The sequence below is a fragment of the Taudactylus pleione genome, unplaced genomic scaffold (assembly GCF_031769625.1).
Source record: "Taudactylus pleione unplaced genomic scaffold, aTauple2 ptg000070l, whole genome shotgun sequence".
NCBI lineage: Eukaryota > Metazoa > Chordata > Amphibia > Anura > Myobatrachidae > Taudactylus > Taudactylus pleione.
In genome coordinates this window covers 8285754-8307486 of record NW_028284472.1, presented here as the reverse complement: position 1 = coordinate 8307486, position 21733 = coordinate 8285754, and the positions used below count along the sequence as shown (strand labels likewise).

The window sequence follows — 21733 nt, the reverse complement described above, 5'->3', positions numbered from 1 at the left end:
GAAGTATTATGCTGCAATCATGGAAGCAGATCCAGCTTGTGGTATCACTCCTACCAACTTTACTAAATTCCTTTTCACTTCCTTTAGAGGTAAGGCATTGGACTGGGCCAACCCTTTCATCGAGTCAAAAGATCCTGAGCTTCTAAGTATAAAAACTTTCAGTGAAGCTGTTATTAAAGAGTCTGCTCTTAAACCTGTCAACCAAAATTCTAGTGAAATTCTCAGTTCTGAAAATCAGTCCAAGCAGTCTGTTGGTTCTACTAAGGAATCATCCTCTGCTGAGTCCTCCACTTCCCTGAAATCCGAACAAGGTCAAGTTTTCAAGGGCCAACGTGCTGAATTCGAAGCATCCAAGAAGAGTGGTGCTATAGAATTGGCATCCCTGAACATTAGATGTGCATCCACCTCCTTGTCCTCTTCATACTGTGGTACCTCCCAGAAAACCATCAAAAATGGTTATATTTCGCTTAGTTCCTCCCAGGAGTCCTATCATTGGTCAAGTCCTACTAAACCTTCCATTTTACCTTTAACCTTTAGATACTGACTCGGAGTCTGAACTCGATCCTGCATATGATAATTCTCCATTCCCTGAAAACCATCTGTCATTTGACCCTGTCCTTTCCAGTCATGTATTTCCACGGGAGTTACCAGAGGTCCCATGTCCATTGGCTGGCACAAAACGTTCTTGCAGCAGAAAGAAGAATTGACGAAGGTCTTGAATCATCCCCTTTGAAGAATTTCCACTCCTGGTATCCCAATAAATGTAAGAATTTAGAAGACGTCTAAAGAGATGTTTCAAGAGAGATGGTGTCCCTATGTTTGAAGCTCCTGTAATGTCATGTTTGGAAGAAAGTTCTTCAGTTTCCGGGGTGTCTAATTTTTTCATGTTCTCCTATGTATTTGTTTGGGTGTTCGGAGTCCACCCATGAAGAGGGGGGTACTGTCACAATCCTGGCTAGTTTTTACCTTTTGAGACTTACCTCTGCCAGCTGCTCCATGGATTTGTGTTTGTAATTCCCCTGGGAGATCTGCTCTGACTGAATCATGCTGGCTGTGACAACCCTGTGTGTGCAGACTGCTCTCCTCCCCACACTGATTATCACCTGGACTCTGCCCTGTCTGTGAGCATTGCTAGTCTTAATTGGAATCACAGGTGTGGTCCTGTTTCTCAAGGGCTGCAGAGATGATTACCCCCTCAGCATGTTGTGCCTTGCTCCACTCTGAATGCCACTGCCAGACCACCTGTCTGTATCCACCAATCGCTGCCAGACTCTAGGTATATAGATCCTCCTCTAATAGCACTCAGTGCTTGAACATCTTGTTACATCCCTTGGTGTACTATTTGTGCTATAGCTGTACCTCTGAGTACCAGTATGTCCCAGGCTCCTGCTGGTTCCTAGACCAGTGTTATTCGTAAGCCTGCTGCGTTCAGCTATCCACGCTATCAGCTTCTCCACGCGGCTCCCAGGCCGCACCAAGTAGCTTCCACGCTATCGTCTCTCACGTACGGCTCCCAGGCCACTCCAAGTAGCTTCCACACTACCAGATTCTCCACACGGCTCCCAGGCTGCACAAAGTAGCTTCCACGCTACCATCTCTCACCTACGGCTCCCAGGCCACTCCAAGTAGCTTACATGCTACCAGCTTCTCCACACGGCTCCGAGTCCGCACCAAGTAGTTTCCAAGTTACCATCTCTCACGTACGGCTCCCAGGCCGCTCCAAGTAGCTTCCACGCTACCAGCTTCTCCACAGGGCTCCCAGGCCACACCAAGTAGCTTCCACGCTGCCATCTCTCACGTATGGCTCCCAGACCGCTCCAAGTAGCTTCCACGCTACCAGCTTCTCCACATGGCACCCAGGCCGCACCAAGTCCCACGGCTATCCAGCCGCTCCATGTAGCCACCCAGCTACCAGCGTCTACCCATGGCTATCCAGCCACTCCACGTAGCCACCCAGCTACCAGCATCTACCCACGGCTATCCAGCCTCTCCACGTAGCTACCCAGCTACCAACGTCTACCCACGGCTTCCCAAGCCACAACAAGTAGCTTCCCCACTACCATTCATCTGCAAGCTCATCTACTGGTACCCCGACCAGCTCAGTCAGCCTACCTGCATGTCCCATTCCGGTCCCCCCAAGTTCCTTCTGATCTCACTCCAACGTTGCTAGTTTCCAGTTCCAGTCACTCATCATCAAAGGCAGTTCTCACTGCTACCCAATTCCTATATTAAAAGAGCTATTCATGTTTCCCATGGTTCCAGTCCAGCCGGCCTCCAGTGTTTCCAGTTCATCACCTGAGATAGGTAACTCACTAACACCATCTGTGACAGCCCGCTGCTGACGCTTCTGGCTCCCCCCAGTGGCTGTAAAAGGTGGCTGTGGCTCTCTTAGGAGAGCGTGCGCCATCCTGTCCAAGATTTAAAGGGGCAGATGCACCAAGTGATTAACGTTTGGCGCGAAATTTCAAGTCCTTCCTATATGAGGGAGTCTCTGACAGCACATAGGTGCCAGAGTATAGGCTCACTTACCATACTCCAGCATTCCTGTGTTGTTCCATTACCTGTTTCTGACCTTGGCTTTGTTTTGTGTCCCTAATTTCACCTGCCCCCTGGTACTGCATCTGACATCTGGTTTTGACCTCGGCTATCCCCTGTGACCTGTTTACACCTGCTCCCTGGTACCGTCTAGTCCGTTTGGTTCTGACCCGGTCTGTCGACTAAGCAATACGTGTCCTCCGCTGCGTCCTGAGTTTACCAGCACCCGTATAAGGGAACCTATCCTGAGGGCCGCAACCTGTGTGTCAGATGCAGCTAAGTACATACCTTCTTGCAAGGGTCCCTGGTGAATACTGCCGGCACATTAGACTCCGCGCCTCAGGCATAGGTATAGCCAACTCCCTAATATGGGCCGCATCCATAACCATCCGAGAGTTGTGACAATCCTGTCCTGAATCATAATGTGACACTTAAACATCAGAAATCAGCCATTATCAAATATCCTCATTCATTCATCTGAGGGACAAGCAAGAACTTCATTTCTTTAGACAATCATGCTTGGACAACTGCAATGCTCACAGACCTGAGTCCCCCAGCAAAAGAATTACACTGCTTGCAGCTGATACAAAATGCAGCTGCCAGGCTGCCAGGGGCACCGAGAGGGGGGGGGGGCAGGTACAAATTGCCCAGGCACGGGCATCCTGAGGGTGCCGGTGGGGGCCCGGTTCTGACGCCGCCCCCCCACCCTCCCTCACAGCAGCCTACATGTGCTGAGCTGCAGTGGGAGACTGCTAGTGGCTGCTGAGCAGCAGCCACAGCAGTCTCCTATGCCTGTGGGGGGGAGCGATCACACTGATTGCATCCCCTCTGGCTTTGCACGGGACAAAGGGGGCTCAGAGCATCCCCCATGCCAGCAAGTAGCTGAAAATCTTTTTTTTTTTTTTTTTCAAAGGGGACATGGCCACGCCTCCCACGATTTGGCCATGCCCCCTGTTACGAGGGCCCACCACGGCTCTTGGTGGGCCTGCAGGCTGCTAACTAATTAGCACTGTTCCTGCCATGTAACACCCATTCTCTACTCCCCTCACTGGCTTCCTCACTTTCTAAAGCTGCATACACACACAATGATTTTTTGAATGATTATCATTAAATGATATCGTTTAATGATAATCGCTTGAAAAATCGTTCACTTTCTGAGTCAAATGATGAACGATTATTATTATGTGCGTTCACGTTTGTAGTTTGTAGGTCAATCAGACTTCTCAACTTGTCAAAGCTGGATAAATGGCTGAGACAAGATCAGCTTAAAATTAGATTGAAACTACACCATCTTGCGACTGGCCGCAAGACACCATCTTGAAAATGAGATCTGCAAGATGCCATTTTGCGAATGGCTGCCCAGCACCATTTTAGCTAAACTCACACTTAAGTACATATGGCGATGCTATTATTAGCATCAGGTGATCGCATATTTTACCATACCACATACACACATTAATACACACAGTTGCGCTTTTAACATGTCACACATTAGCAAATGCATAATACCCCGCATGCAAACGCTGTTTATTAGCTTTGTGCGTACGCATCTGCCCCAAGTTAACCAGCGTCTTTTCCCAAACCCCTAACACTCACACACTGCACATTCACGTAAAAAGTTCCATAGTTTAAAGGTAAAAAGTAAAGTTTTATTAATTTAGTATTAACGCTGTGAAATAAAGGTTATTTGGTATCTTAGGTTTAATACATGATAAGTAAGCCGTGTTTGGTGTTATACTGATCTGCACTTTCTCAACAGCTTCCCGGTATCATCGGTGTGAAGAACGCAACATGCATTCTCAACTTATGGACCATAGAAAGTTAAAGCACCAAAATGTACTTTGTAAAACCAACAGCCTAGATTTGCATGAGGCGGGAAAACAGAGATAACCAGCTGTCGGAGGCTGGTCTGTATCCATTTCAATCAACCTGTTAAATGTCCTGTAACAGAAGCACCGTGATAGGGAACCAATGGGATCGCAACGAACCTCTCTATTGTGTAGTCTATTTCTGTGGGGGTATAAATATGTGTATTCTGACCCCAGTCTTCAGTCTACATGCTAATGCTGTTGATGGAAGTTTCTTGCTGATGCCGGAATCTGGTCCCAGAGTGCGTGCATATGTGTAACTGTATCTTGGGTCTGTATAATTTCTTTGCGCTAATTTGTACTTAGATCACAGTATGTAACTAACTGTAGTTTGCTTGAAATAATACTTTGTGCTTTGGAAAAACATGTTCATGGTCTAAGGTCTTTACTTTACTGTATGACTGCGTACGCAAATAGCATCAATTTTAGAAGGTATAGGCAGGTTTTATAAAAGGAGGCAGGAGCGTATAGAAGTTTAAAGTCAGTATCCTTAGTTGGGGGCTTGTAGAGTGAGGTCACTTACCTATTCACACGATAAACATATGGTTATCGATATCTTACCAAAGGGTGGATAGTTGCCACACGCAGTTTACCTGCAACCACTCGATGCTGAGAGATCGCTACCCGTTATTGTGTGAGTCAAGGTACACTGACCAGAATCTAGGGACAAGAAAGGAAAAAGTTTGTTTTCCTTTGTTGATAGAAGTTCATGCTAAAGAGGGGTGCCGCAGTATTGTGTACGCGGCTGAGTCGCATTTTTGCGCACACAGTAGAGATGCACTTTTGCATACACAGCTAAGGGTAAATCATACGGTTGTGTAGTAGTCACATTATTGTGTATGCGGCTAGTAGCACAATAGCGTATACGTACTTCCGGTTATGCTGCCACGTGTTTAAACAAAGCCGTTGAGGTTACATTATCAATTGTTGCCAATAACTGGGTTAACAAGTATTTTTCTGTGCAGGAAAAGAGTGTGTGATTGTGAGTATTTGTTTAGGGTATAACACGGGTCCTAAATGTTAAGGGTATTGTATGATCCTTAAGGGTTAGGTGCAGGAGTTAGCCTAGCTGCTCGGTAGTAGCTACCATTCTATACACATCAGCAGGTGTACATGTTGTCTTTGTTGTAGGGACTGGCTCTCAGTGTGATTGCAGTGTTTAGTAATTAGGTTGGGTTACTGGAGCATTGTAATTAAGCTGCACTGGAAACTTGTGATTGTAAACTGAGAGATAATAGGTGAGTGGGAGCATCTAGAAATTTCTTCCATAGGTGAGTGAGAGCATGTAGAAATTTCTTTCGTAGGTGAGTGGGAGCATCTAGAAATTTCTTCTATAGGTGAGTGGGAGCATCTAGAAATAACTTCCATATGTAAGTGAGAGTATCTAGACTGTCTTTCACCAGTTTAAATCTTTATTGAAAAACTTAGGGTTCTCCCAGGATGGGGGCCAAGCAAACGGTAGAGATGTTAAATGATTTGCTGCTGTTGGAAGCGCCACTTGGGTCAGCACAACATATTATTCATATTAAGTACGATGCCAATGCAACCAGGTATTGTGATTTATGGTTTAATATGATGAGGAAGAGTGTTAGACCGTTTCCTAGAATTGGTAGTTTTAATAAGGAGATATTGAATAATGTCCAAGCTCACATCTGTTTGGTACATTCTCGAGTGAAAAAGGTAAAATATTACGAATGTTTAAAATTGTGGCAGCATGAAGCGGATGCATGGTTTAAAAATGTGGAGCGACGCAAACTAGCATTGCGAACGAATTACCAGAAAATACACCCGCGGCACTAGATTGCAATATGTACGAGCCTCAAAACAGCGCGCACGTGCAGCACGGTAGTGTTGCAGAAGGTATTGCCAGTAGTTCACGTGCGCCATCACCACCTTATGTAGATGGGGGTGCAGGTACAGTTATTGAAAAAAAACATAAAAATGTAACAAGTAATTTGTGCCCTCTCTTAAGTAACCATAAAGAAAATGTTTATGATGTGGATAATGAGCCTATTGTCTTGTCTGCCATTACAAACCTCCAGCCAGGTAATAAGGTCAAAGGTAGCATTGCAGCTGGTCTGCATCCCATCCGGACAATCACTGTTCCGAATGGGAATGCGGACGCAAACGGAGTAGTGCCCACAAGGGATGTGGTAATGCATTGTCCTTGGACAAGAGCAGAGCTAAATTCCATCATGAATGATTTCCCCGATCCCAAAAAGGAACTAGCCAAATGTCAAAGATTTTTGAGAAATTTGGGTAGTTCTCACGAGCCAACCAATAAAGATTGGCGAGTGGTGTTAAGGGCCTGTCTACCACGCAATATTGATGTGACAAAATTTATCACGGATTGTGTATTGGATGGTGACGTTCCCTTAACAGACCAAGTAAACCAAGGTAACATTTCCCGCATTGTAACTCAATTGGGTATATATTTTCCAGTAGTAGTTAACTGGAACAAAATTTTCACCATAAAACAAAAAGAGAGTGAATCTGCAGAAGATTATTGCGACCGGGCTCTGCAGGCTATCACCCAGTACACTGGGTTAGAAGATATTAAAGATAGCACTCACCACAGGGGAATGATTGTCACTATACTCATGGATGGCCTTAAAGAAGATTTAAAGACCCGGGTTCAGACTTCACAGCCTGGCTGGAGGGGAGTCACAATAGATACCCTCATAGAATCCGCCATAGAACATGACAAAAACATCTCAAAGAAGAGAGAGACCCAGAGGGAGAAACTAATGGCTGTCAGTATTCAAGCTCTAGAAGGAATGATGGTAACATCACAGCCAGCAGACACACCTGCACCCACACACCTGCACCTGAACAGTTACACGTCCTCACCAATCCCACACCACTGCAAACACAGCCCTACCCCACTTATCACACACAGCCACAAGTCCCATACTACCCACAAACTCCATACCCCCCCAATATCCTTTCCCTCAATATCCTTACCCATACCCAGCACCTTTCCCTCCTGCTCAACCCCCGCAACAATCCTTTCCTCCACCCCGCCCACAAAAATGTTTTAACTGCAACCAAGTGGGACACCTAAGTACTGCAAAGTGAAGAATGTAGGACTCCCAAACCAGACAGTACCTGTATACCCTCATAAGGGATATACACAGAATACAGGAAACCTCCAACAGGCACCTGCTCCAATTGTGGCCATTAATGCTTTATTGGAGAGTGGGAGCCAACGTTAGGAGTTGGGTCATACTTGTGGTCTGCAGATAGACAGGTTGATGGGAAGTACTAGGGAAAAACTGGTAATGGTAATTGATGTAACTGATACCCAATCTCACCTAGGGGGAGGTGTACACTACACATGGACATGAGTGTACCATGGGGTCATAGACAACCCCAGTATCTTCTCCCAGGCCTTATATGACTGTTTACAATCTTTCCAACCTGCCAATAGATCTGTGCTCTGATACAATATGTGGATCATTTATTGTTATGCCCTGTTTCATTTATACCATTTTTAAATGATACTAAACTGTTGTGTTTCATCTCTCACACACAGGACGCAAGGTTGCTAAGGACAAATTGCAGCCATGGCAGGCTAAGGTCAAGTACTTGGGAAACTGTCCAAACCCAGGGGCTGAGACACTACCTAGAGCAGTAGCAATTAATAACAGGATTTAATTGCAGGAATTTGTATGCAGATACGATATCCCTAGAATTATTAAAAGTGATAGGGGTACTCATTTCACAGGTGACGTCTTCCAGAACATGTGTAAGGTGATGGGTATTAATATCAAGATCATCCTAGACTGTCTTTTTATCTGTCCCCCTTTGAGATACAGTTTAACAGGCAGCCTCATGTGGAAATATGATAATGAGGTTAATTTTTTTAGATCAGTTGTTTGACTGATCGTTGGGAAGGTCCGTATCAGGTGTTGCTGAAGGTGGCCGAGAGAGAAACCTGGGTCCATTCCACTCACTGTAGAAAGGTCAACCAACCGGTGGAGATATGGGGCGGAGTCGAGGCAGATAACGTGAACCTGTGGAATGCGAGCCTGTTCTGGGAGGGTTAAAAGAGTTTCTGTTGTGGTGATCTGTTTGGGGATACCCAGTTTCTGTGATGGAGGACCGATAGAGGAGATGGGTGCTGATGGCAGTGCTGATGGAGTGGAGTCAGGAGGAGGAGTGCTAAGCCAAATCAGGGGAGTGTCTGACCAATCTTAGTACCGTAATTGTTATGTTATTTTGGAAGACTACTTCCAGAAATTATGACCCTTACACATAGTGAAATGCTTGGTATTCATAAAAACACGCCATCACTATATCTTCACACACAGTATGAACACAGAGACAAAATAAATATGATACCTGGTGATGTGCATAAAGCCACTCAGTTAATTAGTGAGACAACTGGCTTTCAAGTTTTAGTAGCACTGGATCCCACCAGGATCGCTCGTGGTACATTAAATTTTAGATATATTCAGGACCTTGCTAAAGTGATAGATAATATCGCCGAGATGTATGATGACACCTTCAGGTATACAGGTAGGGAATTGCAAGCATACAAGAAAGAACTGGTGCAACACAGGTTAGTGTTAAATTATTTAACCGCTGTCACTGGAGGGTACTGTGTAACTTTGGCCACCCAATTTAGAGTGAAGTGTTGCACCTATGTCACCATTGATACCAGCAACCCCAAGGAGGTGATAGATCAGAAGATGGATGAAATTCTGCAGCTAAAATGGGAATTTCGGAAGAACCATAATGCTTCAGTGGCTGAAGTAGAGGATAAGGTAGAGGAATGGGTTTCATGGTTGAACCCAGCGAAGTGGTTCTCAGGTCTAGGGGAGTGGGTCCAGGAAATGATCGCAAGCATAGGTAAACATCTGGATTTAAAGAAATAACCAAGCACCAAGAGGGAGTGTATACCAACTGACTATAAAATGGAGTTGTTATGTTCTGGGTTGTTTGTGGACCCGGGGTGGTAGCAAGAGCGATCACAGAAGCGGGTTTGAATATAAAAATAGTTTTTTTAATACGTGCTTGAGTAGACATAAAATATGGCAGTAAATAAAAGTCCAGGTATATATAAACGTGCACTAGAGTTCTGTGGTGGGAGAAATGGGTTAATGTCCAAGTAGAAACAATTAGAACTGTCCAGGTGTGCAGGTAGTGAGACTGGAATAATCAACCAGGTATGCAGGTAGGGATGCAGGAAAATAAAGCCAGGTATGCAGGTAGTGAACTAAGGCAAATGAGCAGGATGTCAGCAGGCTCAGGCACTCAGGTATGGGCAAGGGTGGTGGAGGAAGCGGGGTAGTCCAGCGGAAGCTAGGAGCTGACAGGCAGACTGGCAGACAGCGAATTTCACAGGAACAGGATAAGCACAGAGAACTCCCTCTCAGCTAGGCTGAGATACACGTTGCACTGGCAAAGAAAGAAGGCACTGAACCTTCCTAAATACCCCATGCCATGCTGTTACTGGCCGGAGGGAACATGTGACTCACCAGGATTGGCCAGCCGCATCACATGGCCAGAAGTCAAAATGGCGGCGCCCATGCCAAACGGAACAGAGACACAGCCAGGCCTTACCAGCGCAGATTGACAAAAGGCCCGCACAACAACGCGCGCAGCCAAAGCCCCGCCGCCAGACACCAGCTCCGCCACCAGACAGCCCACTCCACAACGACCTCACACGTAACACCCGCATAGCACCATGCTGAAATACCCTGGCCGTGACAGTACCCCCTGTTTTGGGGTGGCCTCAGGACACTCACCAGGCATCTCCAGATGGGCAGAATGAAATCTCCTGATGAGCGTGGGAGCGTGGACATCACGAGCATCGGTCCAGCAACATTCCTCTGGACTGTAACCTTTCCAGTCCAGCAAATACTGTAAATAACCTCTGCGTAGACGAGAGTCCAAGACCTGGGCAACCTCAAACTCAACTCCTCTCTCGTCTGGACTCAAGGAGAAGCAGGTAGAGCATTATGGAACCTATTAAGAACCAGGGGCTTTAATAAGGAAACATGGAAGGAATTAGGAATTTTTAGGTATGGGGGTAACAGTAAAAATAGGCCACTAGTTTAATGACTTCTGTTATGATGAAGGGACAAATGAAGCGGGGTGCAAATTTCATTGAAGGAACTCGTAGATGAAGATTCCGGGTGGACAACCAAACCTGGTTTCCAACTTGCATGCGTGGAACTATTCTACGCTTCTTATCGGCCTGGGTCTTATAGCGAGAGGATGCCTTCAGCAAATCAGACCATACTTGAGCCCAGATAGCAGCAAAATTCCGCACCGTGTCCTCCACGGCCGGAACATCAAAAACAGGCAGGCTTCGGAATTCGGGAACACGAGGAAGAAGGCCATAAACAACCTGAACTGGTGTTTGGTTAGTTGACGAGTGGTAGGAAGCATTATGTGCAAACTCGGCCCATGGCAGCAAGGCAGCCCAATTGTCCTGGGAAGATGTCATAAAGATTCTTAAGAAAGTCTCTAGATCTTGATTAACTCTCTCGGTGGAGCCGTTGCTTTGCGGATGGTAGGCCATGGAAAAGTTTAACTTCACTTGAAGAATAGAACACAAAGCTCTCCAGAATTTTGCAGTAAACTGCACACCATGGTCAGAGACTATTTTGTCAGGAAGGCCATGAAGACGAAATATGTGTTGAACGAACAAATGTGCCACGTCAGGAGCAGAAGGTAACTTCTTCAAAGGTATATAGTGGACCATCTTAGAGAATCGATCTATCACAAACCAGATAGTATTGAATCCTTGAGAGACTGGCAGGTCTGTGACGAAATCTATGGAGAGATGCGTCCATGGACGTGATGAAGTAGGTAGTGGAAACAATTCCCCAGCTGGAGCTTGTCGTGATGATTTATGCTGGGCACAGGAGGAGCAGGAAGAGATGAACTCCATTATATCTGCTTTCATAGAAGGCCACCAATAGTGTATTTTCAGGAACTCCAAGGTCTTCCGAATGCCTGAGTGCCCTGCGAAGCGAGAGGAATGTGCCCAAGTGAGAAGCCGCTTTCTTAATTCCGGGGCCACAAACGATTTTCCTGTGGGAGCCTGAACCTGTAATGTGGCGAAAACTCTTGATTCCAAGACAGGGGTATTGCTTTGATTTTCAGATTGATCATCACAGAGGAGAGATCTCGATCAGCCTTCTGATTAAGTGCTCCAGACCGGAAGGTCAGGGTGAACTGAAACCTGGCAAAGAATATTGCCCAGCGGGCCAAACGAGGACTCACACATTGATGGTTTTTGAGAAATAGGAGATTTCTATGGTCCATAAATACAGTAAAAGGAATCTTGGCGCCTTCTAGCAAATATCTCCATTCCTTCAACGCCAACTTTACAGCTAGTAGTTCTTGCTCACCTATGGTGTAGTTCCTTTCGGCAGGTGAGAATTTTTTAGAAAAGAACCCACAAGGATGGACTCGATTGTCCTCATAACGTTGAGACAGGACTGCTCCCACAGCTTCATATGATGCGTCTACTTCCAACAAAAAAGGCCTGTCCAGATCTGGTTGTCGAAGAACAGGTGCTGAGATAAAGGCCTGTTTTAGAAGATGAAAAGCAGACTCTGCCTCAGGTGACCATAGGGCAGGATTAGCACCTTTGCGGGTCAAGGCTGTAATGGGAGCCAGCAATGTAGAAAATCCCTTAATGAAGCGTCTATAATAATTGGCAAAGCCCAACAATCTCTGGATGGCTTTCAGTGTCTGAGGTCGGGTCCAATCCAGAATTGCTTGTACCTTCTTCGGGTCCATTTCCAAACTTGTACCAGAAATTATATTGCCGAGAAAAGGTACACTGGGCACTCCAAAGACACACTTCTCCAGTTTGCAGTAAAGGTGGTTCTCTCTCAAACAGGTCAAAACTTCTTTAACATGTTCATGATGTTTAGCTACAGAGGATGAAAAAAATCAGTATATCATCCAGATAGACAACAACTGAAACATATAACAGGTCCCGGAAAATCTCATTAACAAAACTCTGAAAGACAGCAGGGGCATTGCACAATCCAAAAGGCATTACTAAATATTCAAAATGTCCATCTCTGGTATTAAAAGCGGGCTTCCATTCATCGCCAGCTCGAATACGAATGAGATTGTAAGCCCCTTTCAGATCTAATTTAGAAAAAATTACTGAGCCCTTGACCCTATCAAACAACTCAGTAATCAGGGGAAGAGGGTATCGATTCTTTAAAGTAATGTCATTAAGGCCTCAATAATCGATACATGGTCTTAAACCACCGTCCTTCTTGCCAACGAAGAAAATCATAGCTCCGGCAGGTGACGTAGAGGAGCGAATGAACCCCTTTGCCAGGTTGTCCCGGATGTACTCGGTCATGGCTTGAGTCTCAGGTAAGGACAGCGGATAGGTACGACCACGAGGTGTTATCTTATCAGGTATCAAATCAATTGGACAGTCCCATTCCCTATGAGTAGGTAAGATATTTGCTTGCTGCTCAGAGAACACGTCAGCGAACATCTTATATTCCTTGGGAATGGCAGAAGAAACTAATGGAACTGTCTTTCTTACAGGTCGAATTTTTGGAAGACAGGATTTCTGACAGTCCATACCCCAAGACAGAATCTGCACAGAACTCCAATCTATCCTGGGATTATGTTGACGCAACCAGGGTAGACCAAGAATAATTTCTTGAGAGGCCTCTGATATCACCAGGAATTTTAAGGACTCAGATTGAAGTGCCCCAATTCGGACCAATACTGTTTGAGTCTCCTTGGTGACTATCCCGTTAATTAGAGGGTGTCCGTCTATAGAGGTCAGAGAGATGGCATGGTTGAGAGACAAACAAGGAATCTGAAATTTATCTATGAACCTAGACGCTATGAAAATTCCAGCTGTTCCCGAGTCAAGTAGAGCAGTAGCAAAGACAGGTTTGGGTTTAAGATCCAAAGCTAGGGTAATCGTGAAATCTTTAATTTTTGGAGACGGGCTCATAACTCCTAACTTCATGTCTCCAGGGTCAGTTAGGATTTGGCATTTCCCGGTTTACGGGGGCAGGAGATCAGCAGGTGACCGGACTCTCTGCAGTACAGACAGAGGTTCTTTTGCATTCTTCTCTGACGTTCTTCTTTGGAGAGGTGTGTATGATTCACCTGCATAGGCTCCTCTTCAGTAGGAAAAGGAATGGGACGGGTAGAAATGGAGGGGGCAAATGACCTTTGCTGGTCAGTCCAGTGTTTTTCAGCCTGATGTTCCCTGAAGCGTAGGTCAACTTTGATACACAACGAAATCATGTCATTCAGATTAGTAGGAAGCTCTCGAGTGACTAGATCATCCTTTAGTCAGTCTGACAACCCATGCCCGAAGGCAGAGGTGAGGGCTTCCTCAATCCATTTGAGCTCTGATGCTAAAATTTGAAATTGCACGGCATATTGACTGACAGGACGGACCCCTTGTCTCAGTGTCATGATGTTTTATGATGCTGATACAGTACACCCAGGTTTATCGAAAATCCTCCTGAAGGATGACACAAAGCCTGCGTAATTATCCAGCAGCGGATCTGAGCACTCCAAGAGTGCGGAAGCCCATTCCAAGGCCTGGCCGGATAACAGAGAGACTATATAAGCCACTTTAGTTATTTCAGTTAGAAAGTTGTCAGGCTGCAGGGTAAAATGTATGTCACACTGATTTAGGAATCCTCGGCAGAGTTTAGGGTTGCCGCTAAATTTACTTGGTAAAGGAAGATGTAAGCGTGGAGATGATCTGCCTTCTGTATACCCAGACGCTGATGCGGATGTAGTTGCTGGTACTCCAGGGGTAGAAAAGGAAGTTTGAAAACTATCCTGTCGCTTAGACATCTCTTGCAGGAATTGAGCCATCTGATGCTGCATGTTTTCCAGATTTTCTAAATGACCAGAAATGCACCGGAAAAATCCACTCCTGACTCCTGATCCGTGGCCGGATCCATGGGGCTAGTGCAAACTGTTATGTTCTGGGTTGTTTGTGGACCCGGGGTGGTAGCAGGAGCGATCACAGAAGCGGGTTTGAATATAAAATTAGGTTTTTTAATACGTGCTTGAGTAGATATAAAATATGGCAGTAAATAAAAGTCCAGCTATATATAAACATGCACTACAGTTCTGTGGTGGGAGTAATGGGTTAATGTCCAAGTAGAAACAATTAGAACTGTCCAGGTGTGCAGGTAGTGAGACTGGAATAATCAACCAGGTATGCAGGTAGTGATGCAGGAAAATAAAGCCAGGTATGCAGGTAGTGAACTAAGGCAAATGAGCAGGATGTCAGCAGGCTCAGGCACTCAGGTATGGGCAAGGGTGGTGGAGGAAGCGGGGTAGTCCAGCGGAAGCTAGGAGCTGACAGGCAGACTGGCAGACAGCGAATTTCACAGGAACAGGATAAGCACAGAGAACTCCCTCTCAGCTAGGCTGAGATACACGTTGCACTGCAAAGAAAGAAGGCACTGAACCTTCCTAAATACCCCATGCCGTGCTGTTACTGGCCGGAGGGAACATGTGACTCACCAGGATTGGCCAGCCGCATCACATGGCCAGAAGTCAAAATGGCGGCGCCCATGCCAAATGGAACAGAGACACAGCCAGGCCTTACCAGCGCAGATTGACAAAAGGCCCGCACAACAACGCACGCAGCCAAAGCCCCGCCGCCAGACACCAGCTCCGCCACCAGACAGCCCGCACCACAACGACCTCACACGTAACACCCGCATAGCACCATGCTGAAATACCCTGGCCGTGACAGTACCCCCCCTTTTGGGGTGGCCTCAGGACACTCACCAGGCTTCTCCGGATGGGCAGAATGAAATCTCCTGATGAGCGTGGGAGCGTGGACATCACGAGCATCGGTCCAGCAACATTCCTCTGGACCGTAACCTTTCCAATCCAGCAAATACTGTAAATAACCTCTGCGTAGACGAGAGTCCAAGACCTGGGCAACCTCAAACTCAACTCCTCTCTCGTCTGGACTCAAGGAGAAGCAGGTAGAGCATTATGGAACCTATTAAGAACCAGGGGCTTTAATAAGGAAACATGGAAGGAATTAGGAATTTTTAGGTAAGGGGGTAACAGTAAAAATAGGCCACTAGTTTAATGACTTCTGTTATGATGAAGGGACAAATGAAGCGGGGTGCAAATTTCATTGAAGGAACTCGTAGACGAAGATTCCGGGTGGACAACCAAACCTGGTTTCCAACTTGCATGCGTGGAACTATTCTACGCTTCTTATCGGCCTGGGTCTTATAGCGAGAGGATGCCTTCAGCAAATCAGACCATACTTGAGCCCAGATAGCAGCAAAATTCTGCACCGTGTCCTCCACGGCCGGAACATCAAAAACAGGCAGGCTTCGGAATTCGGGAACACGAGGAAGAAGGCCATAAACAACCTGAACTGGTGTTTGGTTAGTTGACGAGTGGTAGGAAGCATTATGTGCAAACTCGGCCCATGGCAGCAAGGCAGCCCAATTGTCCTGGGAAGATGTCATAAAGATTCTTAAGAAAGTCTCTAGATCTTGATTAACTCTCTCGGTGGAGCCGTTGCTTTGCGGATGGTAGGCCGTGGAAAAGTTTAACTTCACTTGAAGAATAGAACACAAAGCTCTCCAGAATTTTGCAGTAAACTGCACACCACGGTCAGAGACTATTTTGTCAGGAAGGCCATGAAGACGAAATAAGTGTTGAACGAACAAATGTGCCACGTCAGGAGCAGAAGGTAACTTCTTCAAAGGTATATAGTGGACCATCTTAGAGAATCGATCTATCACAAACCAGATAGTATTGAATCCTTGAGAGACTGGCAGGTCTGTGACGAAATCTATGGAGAGATGCATCCATGGACGTGATGAAGTAGGTAGTGGAAACAATTCCCCAGCTGGAGCTTGTCGTGATGATTTATGCTGGGCACAGGAGGAGCAGGAAGAGATGAACTCCATTATATCTGCTTTCATAGAAGGCCACCAATAGTGTATTTTCAGGAACTCCAAGGTCTTCCGAATGCCTGAGTGCCCTGCGAAGCGAGAGGAATGTGCCCAAGTGAGAAGCCGCTTTCTTAATTCCGGGGCCACAAACGATTTTCCTGTGGGAGCCTGAACCTGTGATGTGGCAAAAACTCTTGATTCCAAGACAGGGGTATTGCTTTGATTTGGTTTAATACATGATAAGTAAGCCATGTTTGGTGTTATACTGATCTCCACTTTCTCAACAGCTTCCCGGTATAATCAGTGTGAAGATCGCAACATGCATTCTCAACTTATGGACCGTAGAAAATTAAAGCACCAAAATGTACTTTGTAAAACCAACAGCCTAGATTTGCATGAAGCGGGAAAATGGAGATAACCAGCTGTCGGAGGCTGGCCTGTGTCCATTTCAATCAACCTGTTAAATGCCCTGTAACAGAAGCACCGTGATAGGGAACCAATGGGATCGCAATGAACCTCTCTATTGTGTAGTCTATTTCTGTGGGGGTATAAATATGTGTGTTCTGACCCCAGTCTTCAGTCTTCATGCTGATGCTGTTGATGGAGGTTTCTTGCTGATGCTGGAATCTGGTCCCAGAGCACGTGCATATGTATAACTGTATCTTGGGTCTGTATAATATCTTTGCGCTAAATTGTACTTAGATCACAGTGTGTAACTAACTGTACTTTGCTTGAAATAATACTTTGTGCTTTGGAAACACATGTTCAAGGTCTAAGGTCTTTATTTTACTGTATGACTGCGTACGCAAATATCGTCAATTTTAGAAGGTATAGGCAGGTTTTTAGAAGGTATAGGCAGGAGCGTATAGAGGTTTAAAGTCAGTATTCTTAAACTCAACGATTTTCATTAAGGGAATATGCAAAAATCATTTGTAGTTCAAAAAAATTGTTCATAACACTTTAAAAAATCTGACAGATAATCTGACAGAAAATCGTTGGTAACAAAATCGTTGTGTATGTATGCAGATTTAGCACTACATAATCAGGGTCCAAGGTACCTGAAGCAGCTTTTGATTCCTTACTGCCCCACTTACTGCTATCTGTAGGTTGAAGTACTATTAGCAGTACCTAGAATCTCCCTTAATTAATTTGGGGGTAGAGCTTTTAGCTTTGCTGCTCCAACTCGTTTAAATTTGCTTCCTCGCAGTGTGAGAGGTCTCCACTCTAGAACCTTCAAAAACACTCAAAACTCACCTGTTTACTGAAACATTTCACAAATGCACCTTCAGTCTTTAAAAAAAATAAAAATACAGTGAAAATAAATGGCTTAGCTTTTTTTTTGTAGTCTATTTTATCTTCCATCTTGTGTTTTTTAAAATGTAAATGTAAAGCACATTTACTCATATTTGGAATAAAGTGATATTTAAATAACATTATTATTAGTAGTAGCAGTGTTAATAATAATAATAATAATAATAATAATAATAATAATATTTGCTCTGTTTATAAGTTGGTTACTGTATTGTAATGTAATGTTCTGTGTACCCTTTACTGCATGTACGGTGCTGCGGACCACGTGTGGCGCCCTATAAATAAAATTTTATAATAATAATAAATAATTTCTTCTGCTTCTGGACAAGCTGGTGAAGCAGTTCATAGGGCATTCTTCAATGTTTAAAGATTTACAGTTAATCTAGGGCTATGTCTATCCCTGAGAGTCAGGCTGGCATGTGTGCCAGACCCCTATTGTATGCTCTGGAAATGGTCGTGGTCAAAATATGCACTGCCTGAGAGATAGGCAACTGGTCTGTGCCCACACTATATAGTACTTCATACTGCCCTATACATAGGCCATGCAGGCAGGGTCGGCAACAGAAATCTTGGGGCCCCGTACACTGATCTCTCTGGGGGCCACACTTACTCATCACCACTTCCAACCCCACCACCTTCGACCCCACACCCGCACATCCCTCCCCTGCATGTGTACTATGTGAAGCATGAAAATGTTAATTGAAAGAAATGCCACACAGGTGGTAGTTCTTGTCTGCCGTCTCTTCCAAGGTCTTCTTGTTGACAGTTCTGTGGATGCCTCAGGGGTAGGAGGGATGGTGTCTGCACCCTGCCGTCCTCAGCCCCTCATCACCTTTGTCAGCCCTCAGCCCCCTCACCATCCTCAGCCCTCATTAACATCCTCAGCCCCATCCACCTTCCTCAGAAGTGGCCCCTCACGGGGCTCGCCACGCTTCGGGCATGGTGGCTCGCTACGCTCGCCACAAAAAATTATTCCCTCTATGCCCATGTGGATGGTAACACTGCAGCAGTCCAGCCCTTCTGTAATGGTCATGTGGTTGTGACGTCAGAGAGGTCCCTTCTCCAACTAGGATCTAGCAGCAACCTTTCAGTGACAGTTGCAGCTGTACCAGATGATGTGCAGTGTCGGCGACGTGACCTATGATGTCACGCCGCCGCATTGCCAACTGCACAGTCACGCCCAGCCCGGGTCGCATCTGAGCTCCAAGCGATGCCCAGACCCCGGGCCAAGCTAGAAATGAGATGCACGGTGGCGTGGTGGTCAGTATGGATCCTAGCAGCGATTGCGCTGCACCCACTGGAGCAGTGAGCCCGCTGCCCCATTTTGTGCACTGTGTACCTCGGGGTCCCTCTGGACCGGGAGGCCTGGTACAGGTGTACCCTTAGACCCCCCCCCCCCCGTCGCTGGGCCTGCATGCAGGAGGGGTATACCCACTGGATAAAATACTCTATATGTCACCCATTTATAGGCGATGCAGTCTGTTGAAACAGAAGATGGCCCCTACATCCACATTATCTTTTGGCCCCTCCTCTTCATTCAATGCGAGAGTTGTTACTGGGATCCTCTGTGTTTTATGGCAGTCACTGGGATGTTTTGGGGATTGTATGGATGCTCTGCAATGTATTTTGTTTCTAGAATATTTTTTATTGCATGGTGGTTATTTACAGTAGATGTTACCTGCATTGTATCTCAGTCACTTTGATCCTCTCCATATTATACACAGTAGGAAGCTCTCTGTAATATAGAGTTGTCACTGGGATGCTTTGTGTAGTGATATATTATATTATAAGAATGCTCTTTGTATTGCATAACAGTCACTAGGATTCTCTATGCATTGTATAACAGTCACCATGGTGATCTCTGTATTGCATGGTTGTTTCTAGGGAATCGGTATGTGGGAAATTCCGATGCCGGAACACCGGCAACAGCAGATCCCGACAGGTATGTTTTTTCACTAGGCCTAACGCTCTCCCCCCTAACCATAACCCACTTTTAGGGATTCCTAACCCTAACCTCCCCCCTAGTGCATGACCCTAACCTCCCCCCTGTAAGTGCCTAAACCTATCTCCCCCTCCCCGCACCCTAAACCTAACCATACCGGGAGGGTGCCTAACCCTAACCTCCCCCCGGGGGTGCCTAACCCTAACCACCCCCTTCCCCTAGCCTAACCTTAACCCTCCCGGGGGGTGCCTAACCATAAGCTCCCCTCGGGAGCCCCTAACCTAACCCTCCCCCCCCTGGCGGCTGTCAGCACCCGCCGTCTAGCTTACCTTCATTCGGTATGCTGGGCGTCGGGATTTCGGCGGGTAGATAATGATAGGCGTTGGGATTTTGATGCCTATCATTAATCCTATGCTGGGATTTGACAATCGGGAAGCCACCACCGGCTTCCTGACTACATACCTTTACTAGGATACCTTGTGCATTGTAAGATGGTCACAGATACTCTCTGTATTGTATATTGTCACAGGGATGTTGTCTGTATTGTCTGGTGTTTGTCAAGAAACAAGTTCAGTGCTTTGATACAGGTTACATTGAGAAACTCACTCTTTATACATATATTAATAACAGATATACACATATACTAATATCTCTTGTGTATTACGTATTGATAAAACAAATAGTACTTTTATACCTTCATGAAGGTTTTGTGTGGCTTCTTCATATTCATTATGTGCATATTTCCAATGATCGGTAATGGTTTTGGTCCAGGTGGAAAGTTTTGGTAAAGTTTCTCTTTTGAGCCATGAAAAATAGTTAGCAAAATCAGGCAAATCAATATTAGTAGGAGAATCGTCACTGGATCAATAATAAACATGATGTCAGCAAACCTAGAACGAATAAACATGAAGAATTCTGTTGGCCTCTGTGATACACAAGTTCAGTATGTTACACTGGTCAGCTGACCAAACATATTGAAAACATTCTATTTTATTGAAAAACATCCACCTACAGTTTATTTCTTGATATAATAAATCACCACAGTTGCATGCAGGTGCAGTGCGAAGTAATACTATTACAATATAACAATAGTTACAATAAAGAGATTATATTTGTTACTGCATACAGAACACTTATATAGGTGTAATGAAGGTTAGTGAGCTAATTTATAGATTTGATAGTTTGGATTAGAAGAATATGTAAATTTAGTAGAAATACTTGTTTTAAAAGAGAAGAAAGTTTTAGAATTGCAGCAAATCATGGGAAAAGGGAAATGTACACAATGGGCATGCACTAAAAGTAAAATGGCAGATTCCAGTCATTGTAGGGTTTTTGTGAGAATAATCAGAGTTTTCTTTGTTATGGGTGGAAGACATGTTAAAGCAGTGTACTAATGTGCTAATTAGATTACAAAGTAAAGTACAGCACTGACAGGAAAACAGTTTACAGCACATAATAATAATAATAATAATAATAATAATAATAATAATAATAATAATAATAATAATAATAATAATAATAGTCATAATTAATTTCAATAATAATTGCAATAATAAAAGTCATAATCATTTCCATAATATTAGTAGTAATAATAATCATTGCAATAATATTAGTAATAATAATTGCAGTAATAGTAATAATAATTGCAATAATAATTACAATATTTATAATAAAAAAAAAAAAAAATAATAATAATAATACATTTCATACTTCAAAATCTTCTAAGAAAAAAATTATGAAGATTTTAACCAGCAGACTAATTAAGCCAATATGAAGTTAGAGATTATTTTTAATAGTGTATAAACATTTTTAATAAGTCTATTTGATTTCAAACAATATGATAATTGTACAATCCTCCTTTCACCTCTTTCTCTTTGCTGTTATTTGCCTAGGTAAAGAATAAAGATTACAGCTCATATGTAGGTAGGATGAAGTGTAGATACTGGGAATACATGTTACCGTCTATAGCAAATTGAGTTGTCTTGTTAATTTAAGATTGAAAAAGCCCAGAGGAAGGTTGAGGACAAATGTCTGCACTGTATTTTTTTATGTATTTCTTTTGATAAAATAAAATATTGATTTACATATGACAAATATTTCAGTAAATATTTTAGATCCTATGGGTGGACTATTTCAATTTAGTCTTTAGAGTGAGCAAAGCACCCATT

The 21733-nt window shown here is 44.6% G+C and overlaps 1 protein-coding gene across 3 annotated transcripts in view; it reads right to left on the bottom strand.

Moving 5' to 3' along the window:
• Positions 1-20442, bottom strand: part of LOC148533739 (cytochrome P450 2K1-like) — a 103322-nt gene extending 82880 nt beyond the window's left edge. For all 3 annotated transcript variants that reach the window (XM_088467326.1, XM_088467328.1, XM_088467329.1), the window contains exon 1: positions 20260-20442. In XM_088467326.1, the coding sequence (XP_088323452.1) occupies positions 20260-20442 (183 nt within the window). The remainder of the gene's footprint in view (positions 1-20259) is intronic.
• Positions 20443-21733: the final 1291 nt, after the last annotated feature.